Source organism: Kryptolebias marmoratus, linkage group LG1 (assembly GCF_001649575.2).
Source record: "Kryptolebias marmoratus isolate JLee-2015 linkage group LG1, ASM164957v2, whole genome shotgun sequence".
Classification (NCBI taxonomy): Eukaryota; Metazoa; Chordata; class Actinopteri; order Cyprinodontiformes; family Rivulidae; genus Kryptolebias; species Kryptolebias marmoratus.
In genome coordinates this window covers 24,329,791-24,349,185 of record NC_051430.1, presented here as the reverse complement: position 1 = coordinate 24,349,185, position 19,395 = coordinate 24,329,791, and the positions used below count along the sequence as shown (strand labels likewise).

Genomic DNA, 19,395 nt, shown 5'->3' with positions numbered 1-19,395 from the left:
CGACGAGTGATTCTGTGCGTCCTGCGACTCCAATTAAAGAATGGTCTCATTTTAACCCGTTGGCTTAAGAGGCTGATGCAGGTGGACACTTATTGCCAACTTTAAGGGTGATATGTTTACCATTTTTAGGTTTCTTAAAAAAAAATGATGAAAAAGATCTTCTTAAAATATGCTGTATTAAGTACAATTTAAGTATTTTGCCTTTAATCAACCATTTTTATTCCAATCTCACAAAACTCCCCCCAAAAAGTAGAGTTTTGTGTAATCTTTGTTAAATATACCAAGTGTTTTTGAAGAAAAATAAAACTGCTGTGTATTTAATCATCAACAGAGGGAAATAGGATTTCATTAAGAGAATATGGAGTGGGTGTAATTTACTTATAATTCGATCACCTTTACTAGAATCTCTTCAAATCTAACCTTCAGTTTTAGCGACTGCCAGCTCCACTCTTTCGTTGCTTCGACCACCATTTTAAGGCGGCCCATCCGTAGTCGAGTGGTGTCTTTTTGATAAAACTGTCAGGTAGTTTACCTTTAAGGGTCGGACCACCTGAGCCTGAGACTGTGATGTGACTGTAATTACGTGTTTGTTTCAGAGAGTAGACTAAAATGTACTTTCCAAGCATAACAAAAAAACCAAAAAACAATCGACTCAACAAATGGAAGGAACTGAGTACTTTTGGTTTAATAATGTGTGTTTTGAGTCAGACTATTTTGGTGCATGTGTCAATAAGTTTGGTCACCGCTGGTCTAATGTCAGTGTTTAGTCACAATAATTGACACAAATCTTTCCTTTTAAAGCAGCAGATTTGACTTGATTCCATGATGCATTTGGTTTAGGTAATGATAATTACAGCTGGGAGCCATTGTGTGGGTTTTTTCTGGTCGAGCACTGACACAGCTCAGCATTAACGCAACATTTTTTCATGTGGTGACATACGCCATCCACTCACAGAATGATCTCTTTCGAACAGTGACTCAGAGCTAATGAGGGCTGACACATGACAATAGTCCGGAGTCGGACACAAACACGCTGCCGGTCGCTCGGTGGGAACATCAACTCTCTGAACCGGCAGCTTGGCAACTACAGGAAGTAAACCCAGCTTTTGTGTTTGGCTTCAAGCCGTGTCATGAATAATGTGAGAAGAAAAGCCCTGAACTTGAGGTGACATGTACGAGGCAATAAAAGGATCCCACAAAGCCACGTTATATGGATCGAGTGGGGGTGGTGGTGTCCGTGCGTAGATTTACCTGCAAGCCTAAAAACACACACAGGTACCAGGGTGGGGTGTCTTCAATGGTATAGATCATATCCATCCTCCGTGCGTCCACGCTGTCTGTGCTGTCAAGGGTCTCCGAAATCGAGCTCTGCACAAGGAGGAGGAGGAAGCATCATAAATACCTTCACAGTAACGTCTCTGATGTGTTTAAAAGGCAACAGAATAATGCATTTTGTTAGGATTTAGCTGCATAAAAGGAGAGGAAAGAACAGTTGCTTTGAGATAAGCAGGTCTGAGCGTGAGGGAGGAAGCTTTACAAATAAAAATAAATAAATAAAACTGAGATCATAAAAACTGACAAGGCAGCGAAAACAAATTTGGTTCCGTGAGAGAAAAACGCACCGTCCCTGACAGGAGAGCCAAGTGGAGACGTTAACAGATCTGGTCCACTTTCTGTTTTTTAGTCTTTAGGTCCAAGAAACCAGGCGGCTCTGAGACCGGGCTGGACTTCCTGATGTTTTCAGTTCAGACATTTCAGGAGGGGAACAGCTTCAAAGTGGTCTCTTACTGGTTACAGTTCAATTTCGCTTAGTTTTGAATACATATTAAGATGCAAATCCACAGATCGTTAGCTTTTAATGAACTCTGCGTATCATTCACACAAACAAATCCTCAAGTGGAGCAAATAAAACTAGTTTTAGAAATGTTTAAAAAGGAAAAGCACAAAGCACAAAGTGCAAATTCAACTGATTATTGTAAATATTTTTGCATTTATAGCTAATTGTTAAAGGTTACCTGCTGAAAGACAAAAAGTCAGATTTATGTATTTATTTTTGGTGTTCATTAATGAGCTGATCCCTTAAAAAAAATGTTCCCTTTTTCTCCGCTTACTGTTTAAATTTAAACAAATTAATGATTTTTTGGTACTGCTCTATTATAGTATTGAATTTTTGTTTTCTTTGCTTAGTTTTTATAAATGGAATGAAAGGAATAATGAAAAACAATACCTTTTGCAAGATGATTTATTACACTTGTACCGAAACTGTCTAAAAGGAAAAGTATTGCCTTTTAAAAAAATATGAAGTTACTTGATGCCAGAGACACGTTTTGAAAACATGTAAAAGAGGAAATGAAGGTCCGACTCAGCTCCAACTTACAGGAGAGCAGCCTGGCTTTGATTGTTTTTATTAGGAAAGACGGCCATCAGAGGGATAATCTGAAACCTTCTTTCTTTTTGTAAAATAAGAAATTAGCTTCGCTCTAATCCTTGAATAAAACTGATGCGGGTGAAAAGTTAACAGAAAACAAGTGACAGGAAGTGGGATGATAACTGTGGCTGAAAAATGACTGCAATATCATCATGAGTAACCCTTTTAAACCACGTGTCTGTGTCTCAGTTTGCATTTTTTAGTTGAAAAGGAACATTTTGGATTCTGTTCAGTTTTTTTTACCTTTTCTGCTGTCTGATTGTTCTTGGTGTAGATGGCCATCAGCTCCGTGTTCTCCGTGTCCTGGTCTCCAGTGGCGCCACCGACTCCGTTTACCACCACCTAAAAACACACAAGTTGGGTTTGCTCCTTTCAGGCGACAGAACGTAGAGGCGATTATGGTCACTTTGCAAAAACAGGACGGCACACCGGAGCCAGAAGCCTGGACAGGAAAATGTCCACCCTGCTGTATGCCAATGTCTCATACAGGCAAATGTCTTCTGAGACTGAAGACATGGACTCTGTGTGAGCTCGCTTTTGCTTCTTCCTGCTCTCTTTTCAAACACTTTTGTTTTATTTACAAAATATCTCAGTGGAAGTACTCAGGTTTTGTATTATATGTTTGTTTATTTTTAAATTTGAACTGTTCGAAATGAAATAAGAGAACAAAGAATAAAAAATGTGAGCTTTACTTTGTGTTTCAGTTGATACAAGACGAACTCACAGGACATTAGATTAAAAAAAGACTTAACTTTTAAAGATTTTAACACCATTTACAGACTTGAAGAACAAACTAAACAGGAAGCTGTGACCGAGACAAAACAAGGGAATTAGAAGTTGTTAAAATATAAATAAAATAAAAAGTTCCATGAAAAAAAGGGACACTTGGTGTAATAAAAGTGCAGAAAGGTCCATTTCAGAGGGGAATGTTAAAACTGTTGCAAAAAGAAATGTGTGCAAATTGCTCATTTGTATTTCTATATGGTTTGTAGCATATTAATTTGCAAAAATAGCATCAATAAAGTAGAAAACCTGAGTTCAATATAACGATAAGAGAGTATTAAAGAGCATTTCTTCTGATGAAAGATTAAAAAACAAAAAAAAAGGAGGTGATCTTGGCACCGATCTCTGCAGCTCCTGCAGGGAGACACCATGAGGCTCTCTGACACTTTAAACAAATTAACCTCAGAGTTAATCACAAAATAACTTTATCACCATTTTATCCTTCCGTTTGGTTTCTGACCAGCGTCACAGCCTCACAGGTGTTTTGTTTGATTCGTGGAAATGTCTCAGATAAATTACCACTGCATTTACGTTCGCGGACTGACTCACATCTTTGCGTCAGTTTGGCGCCGGCGGACAAACAAAACGAATGGACGGACAGTTGGACACTTAGCGACCATGGAGACGTCCACTGGGGCGAATACATTTTGAGCAAAAGCAATAAAACGGTGCCACACTTACGTCAAATGAGAGGAGAGGCGGGGGATTTATTCAGACGCGTTTTGTTTCACATTTAAGAAAGCTGTCAGGGAAACAACAGGTGCGTACCGGAACGGGGTAGAAATGCGTGCCGTGTTTGCTCTCGTCGTCATATTTTCCACCCTCGCCGCTGCTGTCCATCGATTTGGAGGTGGTGTTCTTCCCGACGCCCATGGCTGCGTCTCCGATGCCTTCTTCCTCCTCTTCCTCCTCTTCAGTCCCTCCTTTGTCCTTCTCTGGTGCGAACGCTGCAGATGAATCCTTCAGTCCTGTGACATCATCCAGGAGTGCCTCACCTGTTCAGAGACACAAAAACAACCAAACATCACATAAATGTCTTGATTTATGTAAAAGCTCTGAATATTTTAAATTTAAAGTGGAACATCTAAGAACGCGAGGTCATTATTTTTTTGAACTCTTAAGCCCTAATTTATCAAGTAAAGAAAGGAGAAAATGCTCCCAGTCATGACTGGAAAAATACCTAGATTTGTTTCCCTAAATGTTCTTGTTTCACATCATCTTTCAGTTCTGTTTTTGGCAGCTGTTGATGTTAGTTTTGCTACAAATACCAAAATTCACTCTAAAGATTTTTTAATATTCGACCAACGGCATAAATCATTTTTTTTCAAACGTTTCTGACTTCTGCAAGAATTCAGTTCGACAGAAAAATGTTTTGTTTTTTTCATTTTTCAAGTCTGTTTGAAAGGTAAAAAAAAAAAAAAAAAAAAAAAGAGTGGAGACATCACGCAACAGGTCGGCGAGGAAGAGGAGACAAACCGAAACTCAGAGCTGGTTTAAAAATGGCTGAAGGAGGGATTTTATTTTGGTTTGTCAGGTGGTGTCCAATTCTCGTGGTGCGGACGTGATGTTGGTTTAAAAAACAACCTTGAGCGACGTTTTGTCTGTTTGATCCCCTCAACACAGTCTTTGTTGAAACATGTAAAACAGTCTCGTTATTTAAATTCACCTCCAACCACCACACTGAAATTAAACGTAATAAAATATTACAAAAGATTTACTGTGAGCATCATTATCTTCTGCACCTGATGCACGAGCCCGAAGCTTTTTATAGACTTTTATTACAAGTAATTACAAGTAATTTGATTATTTCAAGGATTTTTAAATGTTGCCTTTGTATAACTGCATAAGTGTATTTTGTGGACTTCTCAGGAGTATCGCTTCTTAAAAGCAAACAAAAAAAACATGTCAGTAACTGGTCCTAAAGGATGAAACTAAGCTAGCAAACATATCAAAGGAGCATTTTTTGGCACAGCTTAGGAAAAGACCAACAAACAGGAAGAACTGAGCTTAAGATGAACGTATATTTAGATCATTAAATTAGTCACTAAAAGCAGGAAAACGTTGTGTTAGACATTAAGCATGGAGCTTTGAAGGTGTTGCTGTGGTTAACTGACCCAGATGCATTAGAGAAAACACAAATTACATCCCAAGAAAGTAACTCGTGGCTGTTAGACGTTTACCAGATTATCAGGGAGTATCTGAGTGTTGAAACGCTTCAATTATGTCGCTGTTTGGCAGTGATCCAAACCTCCAAACAAAATAAAGATTTATGGATCACAGGAAATGCCTTTTTCCCCACGCTCCTAAAGAGTCCAATGCAAACCTGCTCCAATATCTATTAAATTTGTAAATTTATCATTTAAAGAAGAAAGTTACACCAAATTTGCACTTCTTGATTAAAATACTTTTCTTATTAGCCCAGCCCTTTCCCCTATATGCCCCCTCCTTTCCTTTAATCATCATTTTATGGTGTTTTAAAGGCTGACAATCTTTCACGCTTATTCATAAAAATATTAGCTGAAACTAACCCCCCCAAGGATCCAATTAATTAGACATAAAAAAAGCTCTTAACATGGTTTTCTCATAGTCCAGTGTTGTATTTATATAATTTATACCCGTGTGCTGTCGTGTTCGAGTCACCCTGAACCATCCAAGTGATGGCAGTAAACCGTGTTTAACGCCACTGTGTTGTGTTTCCTCAAAAAGTGCTAAAATTACAAAACTAATCGATGCGATTTCTGTCCTTAAGGCAGATCAGGATCTTACACTGGAGCTAAGAATAACCGAACAGTTACTTTGACTAAAACTACTGCACTGTAGCACATGAATATACGCACGGATTGACAACGCCGAACCAAAAACGAGACGAAAAACTGCACGACTAACGATGGTTGTTGAGTTGGAATCGTGTGTAAGAAGGCTAGAATTACAGCTAATTATGGATTGTTTTTATACAAAATCCATCTACTAATAATGAGACTATAACACGTACTAAATACACGAGTTTTAAATATATTTTTCTACTGTTCATTCTCAAAATAACACAGCTTCATATTTACTGACAGGTTTAGGAAATAACAGATGTCCAAATGTACCCTGTCCCATCAGAGTGCCCTTTTTTGTAAAGTTTTCAACCCCCTCCCCAGCCACTACCCCCGCTTGCAGTGTAAGATGTTGGGATAGGTGTGCAATACCTAGCTGACACATCCCATCACTCCTGTCAAGCTGGGCAGCTGGGAGCATCTGTGTGGAGGGAGCGAGAGAGAAAGGGGGGGGAGGAGGTAGTAAAGAACGGGACGAAAGCCACAATAAGAAGAGGTGGGGGAGGAGGCACAGAGGAGAAACACAAAGGGGTCAGAGGTCAAGAGGAGGAGGAGGAGGGAGGTGAGACACAAGTTAATTCGACAAAAAGCATTCAATCACAAACAGTGACTGTTGTGCTGCTGGTCATAGTTTAGGCTCTCAGGTGAAATGTAGGTTTTAGGAAAGCAGAGAGAGTTTGGTTCCACCTTGACAAATGTTGCAGACATGCAGCAAAGAGAGAGATCGTTAATAATTAACCTCAAGGCTGCCTAAGTAAAAAAAAAAAAGACCTTTTTGACATCTTTTCAGAGCGTTTATAATTTTCTCTACCATTTTTATTTTCAAACTTACACTATAACCAGACATGAACGACATCTGGTTCATCCATACAAGCAGAAGTCTTTGTGATTATTTGATTTATTTTATGTTTTAATATCACAAGTGGTTAATATCTAACACTAAACTGTCACACAGCTGTGCAAAACAGGAAACCATAATAAAAATCTCAAAAGTTTTACTCCACAGAGAACAAAACACCAGAGGAGGAAAGAGTACTAAAGGAATGTACTCGAGTAGAAGTACAGTTACTTGTGTCAAAATCTAATGAAGTTAATAAAAATGTATTTGATGTAAAAGTACCTTTTTTGTTACGGCAGGGAGGCGTCTCTCCTGTTTGAGAATTGTGTTTGAAAACTTGAATAAAGTCACAATTTGGACCTCAAGAAGCTGCAATTAGAACCATAGCTTAAACCGATTATAGAGCCTCTTCAAAATAACCGGACCATTACTTTACGTGGTAATTTTACTGGGACATCGTTTCCCCGACATCGGCTGCAGATACTGTCCTCCTTTACGCATCACGATACTCGGTTTAATCTTTCTGTTTATGAAGCGAGGCGCGTTGAACAGAAACAAAGACCTGAATACGACTTGTGTTCACCAAAAAAACCACAGAGAAGAAAGAGGCAGCTACCGATCCACCCGCCCTCCAACCGAGAGCAGAACTAACCGGCTGAACTTTTGCCAAACATGTCATCTACAGCAGAGCGCTTTAGTTACTGGAAGCAGGACCTGAATGACATCAGCCGGGAGACTGCTCGGGTGAGTAAGCAGTTTTATCGAGAGGCTGCGTCGATAATCAGGAGCTTCACCGCCTTTATTCAATCAGGAGTAGTGGGGGGGGCTTTGTTCTCACTCCCCTAACCAAACTAAATATCAATATTTAATTTTTCCACATGACCAAAAATCTATTGGAAAAACCAAAGCTGTTTTTGCCCCCAGTTGTCAAGAGTTTCTTCTATTATTTTGAAGGTCGTTTTGACATTAAACCATATCCAAAAAACTGTTGAAAAATCTCATATTTTATCATTCTCGCTGGTTTTCCACTTCGAGTTGAATCCAATCCAACTGATAGATGAGCTCCAGTTTAGCAGAAAGACCAAAAAAAAAGTGTCTAATTTTAATTCAGGGGTTGAGCTGTACCTATTGGTCATGTTCTGGCCGGCAATCTTTGCACGAAGCACGTGAAAACAGGCAAAATGATTAATCTCTGCAGCCCAGCCTGAGCGTCTCCTCGCACTGACTCATCAGCTGTGAGATGAGGCAGACAAAAATATCCCAGCAGCCTTTGGGTGACTAAAGGTTTGATGAGGCGTGTGCTAACGCTCCACTGTCACCTTAGAGACGATAAAAGCTCAACCTGGACGCATCTGTAAAAAAATAAAATAAAAATAAGAAGTAAAATACAGTAAAGGTTTCACAAGCAGAGCAGATGTTTGATGGATGGTTCAGATTGAAATGGATGCTACGTGATGTCCAGTAAATGCACAGAAATGCAAACGTTTAGCCACGTTAACGAGCAAGAATTGTTACAACAACAAACTTCAACGCATTTTACTGGATAGACCAACACAAAGTAGCCCATAACTGTGATACCCAGAACTAAAATCTGCTATTTTTTTTCCCTTCCACTTCACTATTAGGCGCCACTTTGTGTTGATCTATCACATAAAATCCCAGTAAAATACTTTCAGGTTTGTGGTTGAAACGTGACAAATTGCGGAAAAGTTCAAGGGCTATGAATAGTTTTTAAAAGGCGCTGTAATTTACTTGTTTACTGTCAACACTAAAAGGTAATTTAAATACTTGTCTGAAAGTCCGAGGCAGTCACATTCAGCAGTAAATGTTTATCAGGGTTAAGTCAGATTTTACAGATATCTGATATACACAGACAGGCATTTGTTTCATTGTGTAATATACTACAACACGCTGTATTATTTGACCTTATAAAATAATATCAGCTGGTTTCTTTCCACTCATGTTTAACATTTTGCCATCTGTATTCGGCTGTGAAACCCTTTGACCCAGAGGATGGACGTAACGTACCTCAAAGGCCTGTAAACATGATAGTATATTGTATTTACATACAGCGGTCAGGCGAGAGAACATCTTGCATCACAAGGTAAACGACGTGAGGAGATTTAATGTAACGCAATAAGCAGGTCATGTTTACACTGGCCAGTTTCCTGCCAGCAGAGCAGAGGTAAAGGAGATAAGGTGACATGTTTCAATACGGGGAAAAAAAAGAGGAGTCGTGTAGAGTACGTGATTTTATAAAAAAAGTCATACCAAGACTGTCCTGCTATCATTTATGTCCCATCAAAGATCAATCTAATACATTAAATGCAAACAAAATTACTGCAGTTTTCTTGTTTACTTTAAACAACCCAATCCTTTTCAAGTCCAACAAACTTAAGATATATAACACTACATTGAAAATTTAAAGCTTTTAAAAGCCTGATATAATAGTTAAAGCCTGTTACTCTGGTTGGAGTCTTCAGCTAATGATTTAATATTCAGATGTTTTAAATCCATGCAAACATTTCATTTAAAAGGAAGGAAGCCCAAACACCCCAATGGTAAATCACTGACACGCTTACTTCAACTTTAACCAAGATATTAGTTGATATTATTCTTAAAGACCAATAAATGTAAAAAGATTCAATAGTTTACACGACTTATTATAGTAAATCTGATGTTACCATAGCTAACATGTTGCCATTTTTAGCATAAAACAAGTATTGTTGATGTCGCCTGAATATATTGATGTTTGTTTTTAATGCCCTCAATAAATACCACATGTTTGATTGTTTTAAGGGAAAGTTCTGTGGGCATAATGTGACATCTGAGGCTGGAAACAAATACTACAAGCTCAGCAAATTGGCTGTTTTTTGATGAACATCCAAAATCAAGCCGATAAGGCAACTTTCCTGAAAACATATTCTTGCATCACAGCAGCTATCTGTGGCAAAAATCAATCAATACTTCTGTGTCAACCTCTGCCCACGTTGGAAGACCTCGATCACCTTCACGCAGGTAAATATTCCCCATTCTCAAGAGATGTCTGCTCTTACATTAGATGCTGTGCACGTCTTCTAATGTGCTTACTGGTTCACAAAACAAAACAACGTGAACTTTAACATGTTATCTAATAAGCTGCAGGAATGTTTGTTTTCTGTGATATTACTAAAAAAGATTGATTTAGAAAAGCACAACTCTTTGCAGTTTAGGCTAAAAATCACTTTTAAAAGTCGCTTTGGTTTTGCACCTACATGACAGCCAATAAACTGTGGCGATGCTGCACCTTTTTTAAGACTTCTGAGGATGTACTTCAACTCAGACTATTGTTTATTTTTTTAATCGAATAAAGATTCATCAAACATCTGGGTGATCAGGTCCTGACTGTAAAGCACAACAATCACAGGTGAATCGTTGTTAGAACTAAAAACGCTGATTTTGAACAAGGCAAATGTTTGAACTACAAGAAGTTTGAACATTTAGATTAAAAACTTAGTTATTTCTCAAACTGGCTGGTCTGAAACCAGGCTAATGCTTCTCTTTCTTTAAAGAATAAACATGAAGTGAGCCCTCATGCTGTGGTGGAAGAAGCAGAAGGACACTTTAGTTCCTAAAGTAACACCTCGACCCACGAGCAGCAGAGAAATGGGAACCGTTCCCACTTTAGTTCTCAGGCGAAGCATACTGTAACTTTACACTTATTATAGGTTGTTCAACCTACAAACTCTACGGTCTTTATTCATTTGGCCCTGCGGGGACTGAATTTCAAGGCGTTTATTGTTGCTAGAATTTGAAATAAATCCTTTGAGCCGACGTGAGACAGATTCCTGCTGCTGCTTGCAGTCAGACAACCAGTTCTGCCTCCTCGAACTGCAACTGTGGAGAAACACTTCCTTTTACTGCCCCGACAGTCAGAATCATCAGATAAAAACTTGAACTTGAACTTGAGACGTCAAAGCAATTTAAAGCTGAATGCCTGCTGACGAGTAACGGTTAAAATTGTTTGTGAACTAAAAGCCATTGCCTCATTTATAAACATATAGAGCTGCACCTTTTTTCGCACAAGTTGCCAATAAATGTTAGGCAATGGCTTCTCTAATTGTTACTGGTCAGCCGCTGTGTTAATCAACACCTGAATCAGTTTAACATTGCTTCACAAAAGGGTTGGGTTTAAAACATTTTTGTTAAGTGTCAGGATTAATTACTCCTACATTATTAATAGTAATTACCATCAGAGGACATTTATCCAATGCTCCCAGCACCAGGACCACCTCTGAGACAGTCATGTGACCAATTACCTGGGCGTAAATTGAAACAGGTTCGAGTCATGACTCTGTGGCTGATTGGTGAGAAAGTGGATGAACAGTCCTGCGACAAGGCGGCAAAACCCTGCGACTTTGGAAATTAATAACCCCTTGCAAGCGTTACGAGACATTTTAGGAAACTCTCCCACGCCTCATTAGTTTCCACCTTGGGGTCTTGCATCTCTTGGGTGTGTCAGATTGAAAAGTGTTTGCTGAAAAATTAAAAGAATTGGGTTAAACCCTGTGACGGTCTTTGCAGGAAAAGCTTGAGAAGGAGCTTCGAGTTGGTGAAGACACACGGCATACACGCACTCTGGTTTTCACAGCAAATCAAACAAACACATACAGCTAAAACGTAAAAAAAAAACAACGGAAAAAGCTTTAAAATCTGCAACACGATCACTGGATTCTGCACAAAAGCTCAATTAGCAGCAATCACCAATAAATCAATAAGCCATGTGTGGGGTCTCCCAACTGCATACAAAGGAAATCATTTAAATACGAAGAAAATCTAATAAAAGCACCTCGTTATACACTCATTCCACAAGCCAGCTGTGACCCTTTAATGCTTAAGTTTTAATACTAAAACAATAAAATTGGCTGTAAACTTTCTCCAACAATAAGAGCTTTATTTTGTGTGTTGGCTTGGCAATTAACAGCTGATTGGTTTAAGAGGTTGATATAGATGGACGGTCTGTGTTGTGCAATAATCGTACGCCCATTTAACCCCCGTTTTACTCAGTTTCTTTCATCCCAGCGACACACAGTGTGGAGCCGCTGAAGGGGAAAGTTCCGGTTCTTTGTTTCATGGTAAACAGATTGTTTTAGTTTTATGCAATCGCTGCCTCCGTGCAGATTTGTAGACCTACAAGCTCCCCGCAGACACGCACCTTTCCACAGCACGGTGAGAAAGCAGAGCGTGACGCAGCACCACAGTATAATCTTACTCACATGCTCGTCTCAGCAGACCGTGCCAAAGAACCCATTCCTGCGACCCAGTTTACCTCATGGTCCACATCCTGTGAGGCAAGCCTCTGCTGGTAATGAAGTCAGACTCACTAAAGAGGCTGATATACAGATTCAAAGGGAAGTGCCTCATATATAAACATAAGCGCTGCACCCTTTTTTCACAAGTTGCCAATAAATGTTTGGCAATGGCTTCTCTAATTGTTACTGGTCAGCCGCTGTGTTAATCAACACCTGAATCAGTTTAACATTGCTTCACAAAAGGGTTGGGTTTAAAACATTTTTGTTAAGTGTCAGGATTAATTACTCCTACATTATTATTAGTAATTACCATCAGAGGCCAGTGATGGCAACTATTTCTCTTTATTCCCACTGTTCTTCTTGTGCAACACAGCGATAAAAGAGTGATAAAAAAAAACAAGTTTCTCTGGCCTGTAAAGTTGATCAACTGTAACTGTGCTGCTGGCACACGAGCTGCTATCAAAATGTTGGTTCAGGAAGGAAATTACTTAAATTTTTTATAGCAGACAGGAGTCATTCTAAATTACAGAAAATCTAGAGCATTTTTATATATAACCAGTCACATTTTCCTCATTGTATGACTTGGATACTTTTAAAAAAAAAAAGTACCCTGACTTTCACCACAAACTAATACTCCAGTCAATCTGTTCTGGGGATTTCTGAGCCGAATGAACACCTGCCCACACTATCAAGGACAACAAAATACCTGGAACACCTGATCCCAGCAGACTGATCAGAGCACTTCATCACACCGGCGCCTGTAATTAAAAAAGAAAAGCCCGTTCACGAGGGATATAGAAGCTAAAATGTCCAGTCATTAGGGCTTACGAATGATCACAGGGTGATTACGTCATCAAAGTCTTCAGGAAAAACAGGCAGGAGTGGACAGATTTACATCCAGCTCCCGTTTCACTGTAAGAGGAGGCCTCGTTGTTCTTTTTCTGTGTGTAAAAACCACACCGGCTCATTAAAGTGAGTGATTTATCACTCCTTATCAGTCGAGGTGCCGTACAAATCACATGATTAAGTGTGTAATTTTGTAAAAGGTCAGCTTTTATAACTAGCTCCCCCACTCTGGCTCTTCCTGTGTCGTGTTTCTCTACCTGCAGGCGGGGCAGGCTGCTTTCATGGCCCTCGTGGTCATTTATCTGCCTCTCATTCAAAACGGATTCATTTTACGACTGTAGGCTGCAGCTGGCAGCACTTGTTTTCAGACCTCTCCAAGCAGAAGAGCAGAACGTCAAAGTAGCTGCGGCTGCAGAGGCGAAGGCGACACGGTCTGCGGCGAAATCACCAGCTTGTTTCAAGCTGGCGATGTCAGTCAGCGAGCCGGGAGACGACCGCAACAGCAACCCGGCAATTTTTTTCTTTGTTTCGTTGGTAATGTGTGGTTTAAAATGGCAGACAGAATAAAAACAAGTGGACATGCATCCAAAATAAAAAGCATCCGAGCAGCAGAATGTTAAAGAGAAACGATGAGTTTGGCTTTTCGCGGCTGATCACGTGAGTTTTGTCTAAATCTTTGGAGAAAATTTAGATTTTAGACGCAGGAATCTCCCCCCAACCTACGCACGCTGTTCCCCTCAGCCGCTCAGATGTGGACAATGAAGTCCTCGTCAGGCCTAAGGACTCTTTCGCTGCCACTTCAAGGTTGGTGTGGTGCAAAGGACTGTAGTCACTTCTGCAAAACACCTGAAGAAGTTACAAAAGCATGAAGAGGCTGCCATGTCAATTTCCAATTCCTCATTATTCAATTGGTAAAGGTTTGGCTCCACGGCTAGAATTACCAGTTTTTATTTATCACTTAGTACACCATGTATTTATTATTTCTGCTGTAACACCACATAGGTGTTAATTTAGGTCACTGTCAAAAGTATTGCATGGGTTGGTACATACTTTAACACACTGATCTTTGGCTTTGGTTCAGGAGTGTTTAAGTTTATAATCACTAGAAAAAACAACAAGATTTCTAAACCAGCAGCTTCACACAATGAAGACTCCACAGGGCGGAGAAAGGTGTGAGAATAATCTTCAGGCAATTAAAAACAATCACAACAAATGTGTTGACTGCTTTGGAGATTCTTAGCTACCCAAGACCAACACAAAACAAGAGGTCGTCTCAGGTTCCACCTGTCCAGAATGTACAATAGTATACAGGTTTGTCTTGTGCCTAGTTCACATTGCAAGATTTTTGTCCCGATTTCCCCTTTCCGACAATCTTAGAACGCCCTTAAGCGATATGCCTGCCGTGCGTGGTGTGTTAAGAGTGATCCAGTCCGCTCAGAAGGACTCGGAAGGATCTAAAATCGGGGATAATCCAACACGTTGGATTGTCTTGGCCCGATATCGCTGCGTGTGTGGCGTTCCCCAAGAGGATGAACGAGAACACAGCCTGACACAGCTGACACAGCGCAGCCAAAAGTCCAGTGGACATCGGAGATGGAGGACCAACTCATTGATGTGTGGCAACGACGTAAACGTTCGTTCAACATGTCATGTGAGGCATATCATAACCGAAACGATAAGGAGAGGAGTTGGACCAAAACTGATGTACCCGGTAGCTTTTCGGTCTGTGTTTCTTTACTCTAAACTCACGTACGGTGTCGCAGAGTTTCATGTCTGGAATCTGAATGTTCGTGAGTGAAATCGGTTCGTGCGTGACGCCACACACTGTCCAATCAAACCTTTTTATCGCAATGTGTGTGTGGTCTCTTAGGTTTCCAAAATCGGCCGACAATTTTAAAATCTTGCTCTGTGAAGCAGGCATAAACTAAAAAAACAAACAAATAACAAAATAACAGCTAGGTCCAAACTGAAACCAAGCCTACAGTCTTGTTTCCTGTAATGTAGCTCTCTTTTTTATGTCTACTTGATCATGGTTCTTCCTCAGTTTCCACAGGACCTTCCTTCCTGCAGCTCATCTTGATGTAATGACCCTGATCATGAAGGCCACATGACAAAAAACAACACAAAATGTTGAACTTTGCCTTTAGAGGTGCAGTGAGCCTCAGTTCTCAGTTCACTCTCTAGAGTGAACTGAGAAAAGCGCTTTTCTCCACCTAGAAACTTATAAAGTGGTCAGATTCATTCAAATGAAATGGAATGAGTTTGTCTCTTTTTTGGGTGCTTTTACAACCATCTGTGTTTGCAGGGACGTAAACAGTTCACAGTGAGGCCACGAACACAAACCAGGTCATCTCAAACTAGTCTTTCTTACAGTATTTCACGCGTGAGAGTCAAAATAACCCCTTCATTATCTCCAAACCTTGAGGCGAAGCGAGCCTCCATAATAAAGATAAAGCGCCAGGTTTGGCGAGAAATGCGTCTCCAGTGTGGTTTATCTGGCTTAAAGGAGGTAAAAGGCAAAGAGTGACGGGGTTCAGGGAGTCCGGCGGATTGGGCCTCGGTTCTGTCTTCACAGCTGGAGCATCAACAGAGCCCGACCCCCCACCCCTGGTCTCTGATCAGCCGGAGGAGAGACCTCCACATCTCGACTCCCCGCGTTTGACTCGCAGCATCCAGAGCGGAAGTTGCCTCGCGCTCAGCTAGCTTAAAAAGCCAGGACCGCACGGACCGTTACAGCCGCGGCGCGCGAGGCTTCGAGCCTGGGTCGTGTTCGGAACTCACCTGTTTGATAAGAGGAGACGGGACCCACTTTCCCCCTCTTTTCTCTCTCTCTCTCTCTCTCTCGGCTAGCGTTCACGTCCGCTGGCTCGTCTCTCCCCCCCCCAGTGGTTCGTGGTTCGTGGTTCGTGTTGAGCGGTGGAGCGCGAGACACTCGGGAGGCAGAAAGTGACTGAGGACGGCGAAACGGATGGAACCGGCTGTGGGACCGACTCTTTCCGGGGCGAGCTCCTTCTCCTCCCTTACATATATATGTCACCCGAACCTGGTTCTGGAACGGCTCGAAGAGGTGGCGTTACCTAAGGTGGGAGATCGGCTTTCATAAGCCACGGGGGTAGAGGGTCGTCATCGCGCATGCGCGCAAATCCAGTGACGGCAACAGCACGACTCCTAGCCCCGCCTTGGAGCCGACGCTCAGCCAATCAGGAGCGACATAAAGCCGACACAACCCCCGCCCCTCCCTCTCGGAACATGGCAGAGTAAACATGGAGCAGTTTCTGTAACCACAGCCTCTCTTGCATAAAGTCGTTTCTTTTCTCTTTATTTCTGCTTTTCTGACAAGCGCGCTCATTGCATCCGAAACTATTATCCTCCTGGGACCCAAGCTTTTGTCCGGCGTGCATTTTTGTCAACGCAGTGTCCTCGTATGAGGGCGCAGGGTGTTCAGGAGGAATATACCGGGTCCTTCTTGTCTGGCTTCTTCTATGCTTTAGGATTACATATTCCACCACACTGCCACCTCATGGCTGTTTGTTTGCCCTGCTTTCATCAGCATGTATTCACATGTTGATTGAATCGACATTATATCATTCAAAGGTTTGACAAGAAGGGATTAAGCTGTAAACTGCTAAATGACAAAGCAGGTTAAGTTAGAAATATGCATGGTTCTGATGCTGAATTTGGCATAAGGACGTGGTTGTTTTGCATAAACATTGAAATTACAGAAAGTTTTGTGTATTTGGGACTTTTTTGCATCTCTTCATTTGCTGGTGTGTGTGGGGACATAAGAGTTATTTAATCTTTTTGTAGCTGTTTGCATTCCTGACCTTTTTTTTTATTATTTTGCAATTGTTTAGCATTATTCTCTGGTCTCTCTGGTCTTGGTAGACATAAGAAAAGCACTTCTAACTGTACTGTCAAAGTCTTAAACAGTTTTGCAGCTTTGCTGTTGTGCGTAATTGTTTTCCTTTCTCTCTTTTAAAGATAATATCAGAGAGGATTGGTTTGGGGTTTAATGTGATTACTATAAAGCAATCATCGGGAGGCTGCGGTCTTATGTTCCCGAGGTCGCAGGTTCGAGCCCAGGTTACGGTAGGAAGGGCACCCGGTGTAAAATGATCGCCAAATCTTTCATGCGAGTTTGCTCGCTGTGGTGACCCCTGAAGAAAGGAGCAGCCAAAACAAGAACAACAACAACTGTAAAGCAATCATCTACAGCTGTTCTGGTAGAAATCATCTTATGGTTATTCTGTGAAACAATCGGTCAGGTTTTAAAAGAACTGTGACAAAAAACATATTTCATTTAGCTGCAAGAAACGTCAAAGTTCTAATTATTATTATTATTATTATGGCAAAATGCCTCCTGCTTTATCACAGAAATCAAAAATACTGAAACAATGAGATGGGGCTGTTAAAAGCATCTTTAATGTACTGAATTCACAAAGGTCCGACTTCACCGTACAGAATACTGTGGGTCAGCATGCTCACATACACAGAGCCAACAGGTTCAAGACTTTAACACGACTTTAACAGTCCTCTTGTTTTCTCCACAGTACTGTACTTTTCCAATCTGACCAGCTAACATAATCATCCAAGATGGAAAAAAAAAACAACAACAAAAAAAAGAAAAAGAAGAATGGGTGTGATCATTTGTAAAACATGATAAATATCCAGCAGAGTAACACAAGAAATCTCCTAAACAAATATTTAGTTTTGGTCCTATTCCACCTTCAGTGCAGCACAGATTCAACACAATGCAGGATAGTAATCTATAACCTGTACATATATACACACACACACCATCAGCGGTGAGTCAGGTACAGATATCTACAGAGCCTTGAATTCAGGCGTGTATAATTACATAGTCATAAAACTGTAGTGCAAGCCAATTCCACATCACATATTTCATGTCAAACATGCTTTAGTTCTCTATTTTTTGTGATTTTTTATTAAAAATTGTTTTTCTTTCAGTAGTTTTAGTCGTCTTGAGTGAGCAGATCTGTGTATGTTAAAGCTACTGGGCTCAGGTCTGTGTCTAAATGTAATGTCTTGATTTCTTTTTGGTTGCTGATCCCCCCCCCCCCAATCAACAATAAAAGCACAAGAACGTCTTCTGTTGAGTTTTTTTTCCACCCAGGAAGCTGATCGTCTCTGTGCAGCAGTCCTTGAAAATCCAGGAACGGTTGGATGATTTCGGCTAAAGGAAGGGTTCGAGAAAAATGTCTGTTTGCTGTATTTTCTTTACAGCGTGTATCTGTAAAATGTTTGTGCAGAGTTTAACGAGGAGGATGGTTGTTGGAGTGATGAAGGAAAACAACGGAGAGGATCCAGTCTTTTTACATTTTTTTTTTATATTACATTTTCAAACAGCTGCATTGAGTTCATGATGTTCTCATCCTGGAAACATAAAAAGAAACAAATATTAGAATAAAAAACATTTGTGTTTTTAATTATACCAAGAAGAAACAGTGATAAAGTGTTCTCCACCCAAGTTGGAAAATAGTGAAGCAGGTATTATAAGAAAAATTATTCCTCATTTTCAGTGTTTAATTTTGTTAAGAACATTCAATTTTCTTTAGATTATTATGAGTTTTGATATTTTGGCTGGTTTCTGTCACTAGATGTTTCCTTACATACCACCTGTATTTCATTAGTAGTCAGCACACCTGTTGTCGTTCCGTAATCCCCTCTCCCTGGTTTTCCTCAGCTCTTTGTCACTTATGTGTGTTTTGGTGATTTCCTGTTTTTGTGGTTTTGCTTTAGTTGCATTTTAAAGCCCCGTTTGTCCCTGAATCTGGGGTCCTGCTGCAACTCAACGTCCACCATTCAGGAAAATTTTTACTGTTTCATAAAGTAGTTGCACCAAAAAAGAGGACAAGATAACCAAAACTTAGACTTCATTTTTACTTTGACTTTTAAATCTTCCACATATGACACGTCATTCCGTCTAAAATAACTGTACAGTCACGGTGTAATTCAAGTTAAAGACACGGGTTAGTTTCAAATATTACACATTTAATAAATCTGTTACCCATGAATTTCTAGTTTATGTGATTTAGGCACGTGCGTTAGTTTTCGCCAGTCAATAATTCACATACTGTCTTTGGCTTTCATTCACACGCTGAGCTTTAGAATAAGAAACCACATGGAAACATTCACTCTGACCTATTTAGTTTGTTTAGAAACTTTTGCACTCCAAATCACAAACTCTAATACATTTTATTTATTCTCAACGTCATGTTTTTCTCTGCATGTAAATTTTACTCTAATAGGATCATAAAATGGAATTGACTAAATCATAAATAAAAAAAAAAAGGTTAAAAACAAAAGCAACTGGACTTCTATTCTGTAGCTGTAGCTGAAGATATTTCACTTCTCAAAAATTCAAAA

The 19,395-nt window shown here is 40.2% G+C and overlaps 2 protein-coding genes across 8 annotated transcripts in view; both read right to left on the bottom strand.

Moving 5' to 3' along the window:
* Nucleotides 1–16,128, bottom strand: part of slc23a2 (solute carrier family 23 member 2) — a 32,191-nt gene extending 16,063 nt beyond the window's left edge. The window contains exons 1-5 of one of the 4 annotated variants that reach the window (XM_017412462.3): nt 15,790–16,128; nt 12,869–12,920; nt 3,980–4,206; nt 2,672–2,770; nt 1,252–1,368 (exon numbers count right to left, since the gene is read on the bottom strand). In XM_017412462.3, coding sequence (XP_017267951.1) covers nt 1,252–1,368; nt 2,672–2,770; nt 3,980–4,084 — 321 coding nt within the window. In that variant the 5' untranslated portion in view covers nt 4,085–4,206; nt 12,869–12,920; nt 15,790–16,128. Of the gene's footprint in view, nt 1–1,251; nt 1,369–2,671; nt 2,771–3,979; nt 4,207–6,405; nt 6,455–12,126; nt 12,211–12,868; nt 12,921–15,789 lie in introns of those variants that run through there. The other 3 variants (XM_017412460.3, XM_017412461.3, XM_037976168.1) reach the window with 3 other exon arrangements.
* A 1,280-nt stretch (nt 16,129–17,408) lies between these two features.
* The window catches only part of kcnip3b (Kv channel interacting protein 3b, calsenilin), a 35,573-nt gene continuing 33,586 nt past the window's right edge, over nt 17,409–19,395 (bottom strand). For all 4 annotated transcript variants that reach the window (XM_017412424.3, XM_017412426.3, XM_037976176.1 and 1 more), the window contains one exon: nt 17,409–18,402. In XM_017412424.3, the coding sequence (XP_017267913.1) occupies nt 18,355–18,402 (48 nt within the window). In that variant the 3' untranslated portion in view covers nt 17,409–18,354. The remainder of the gene's footprint in view (nt 18,403–19,395) is intronic.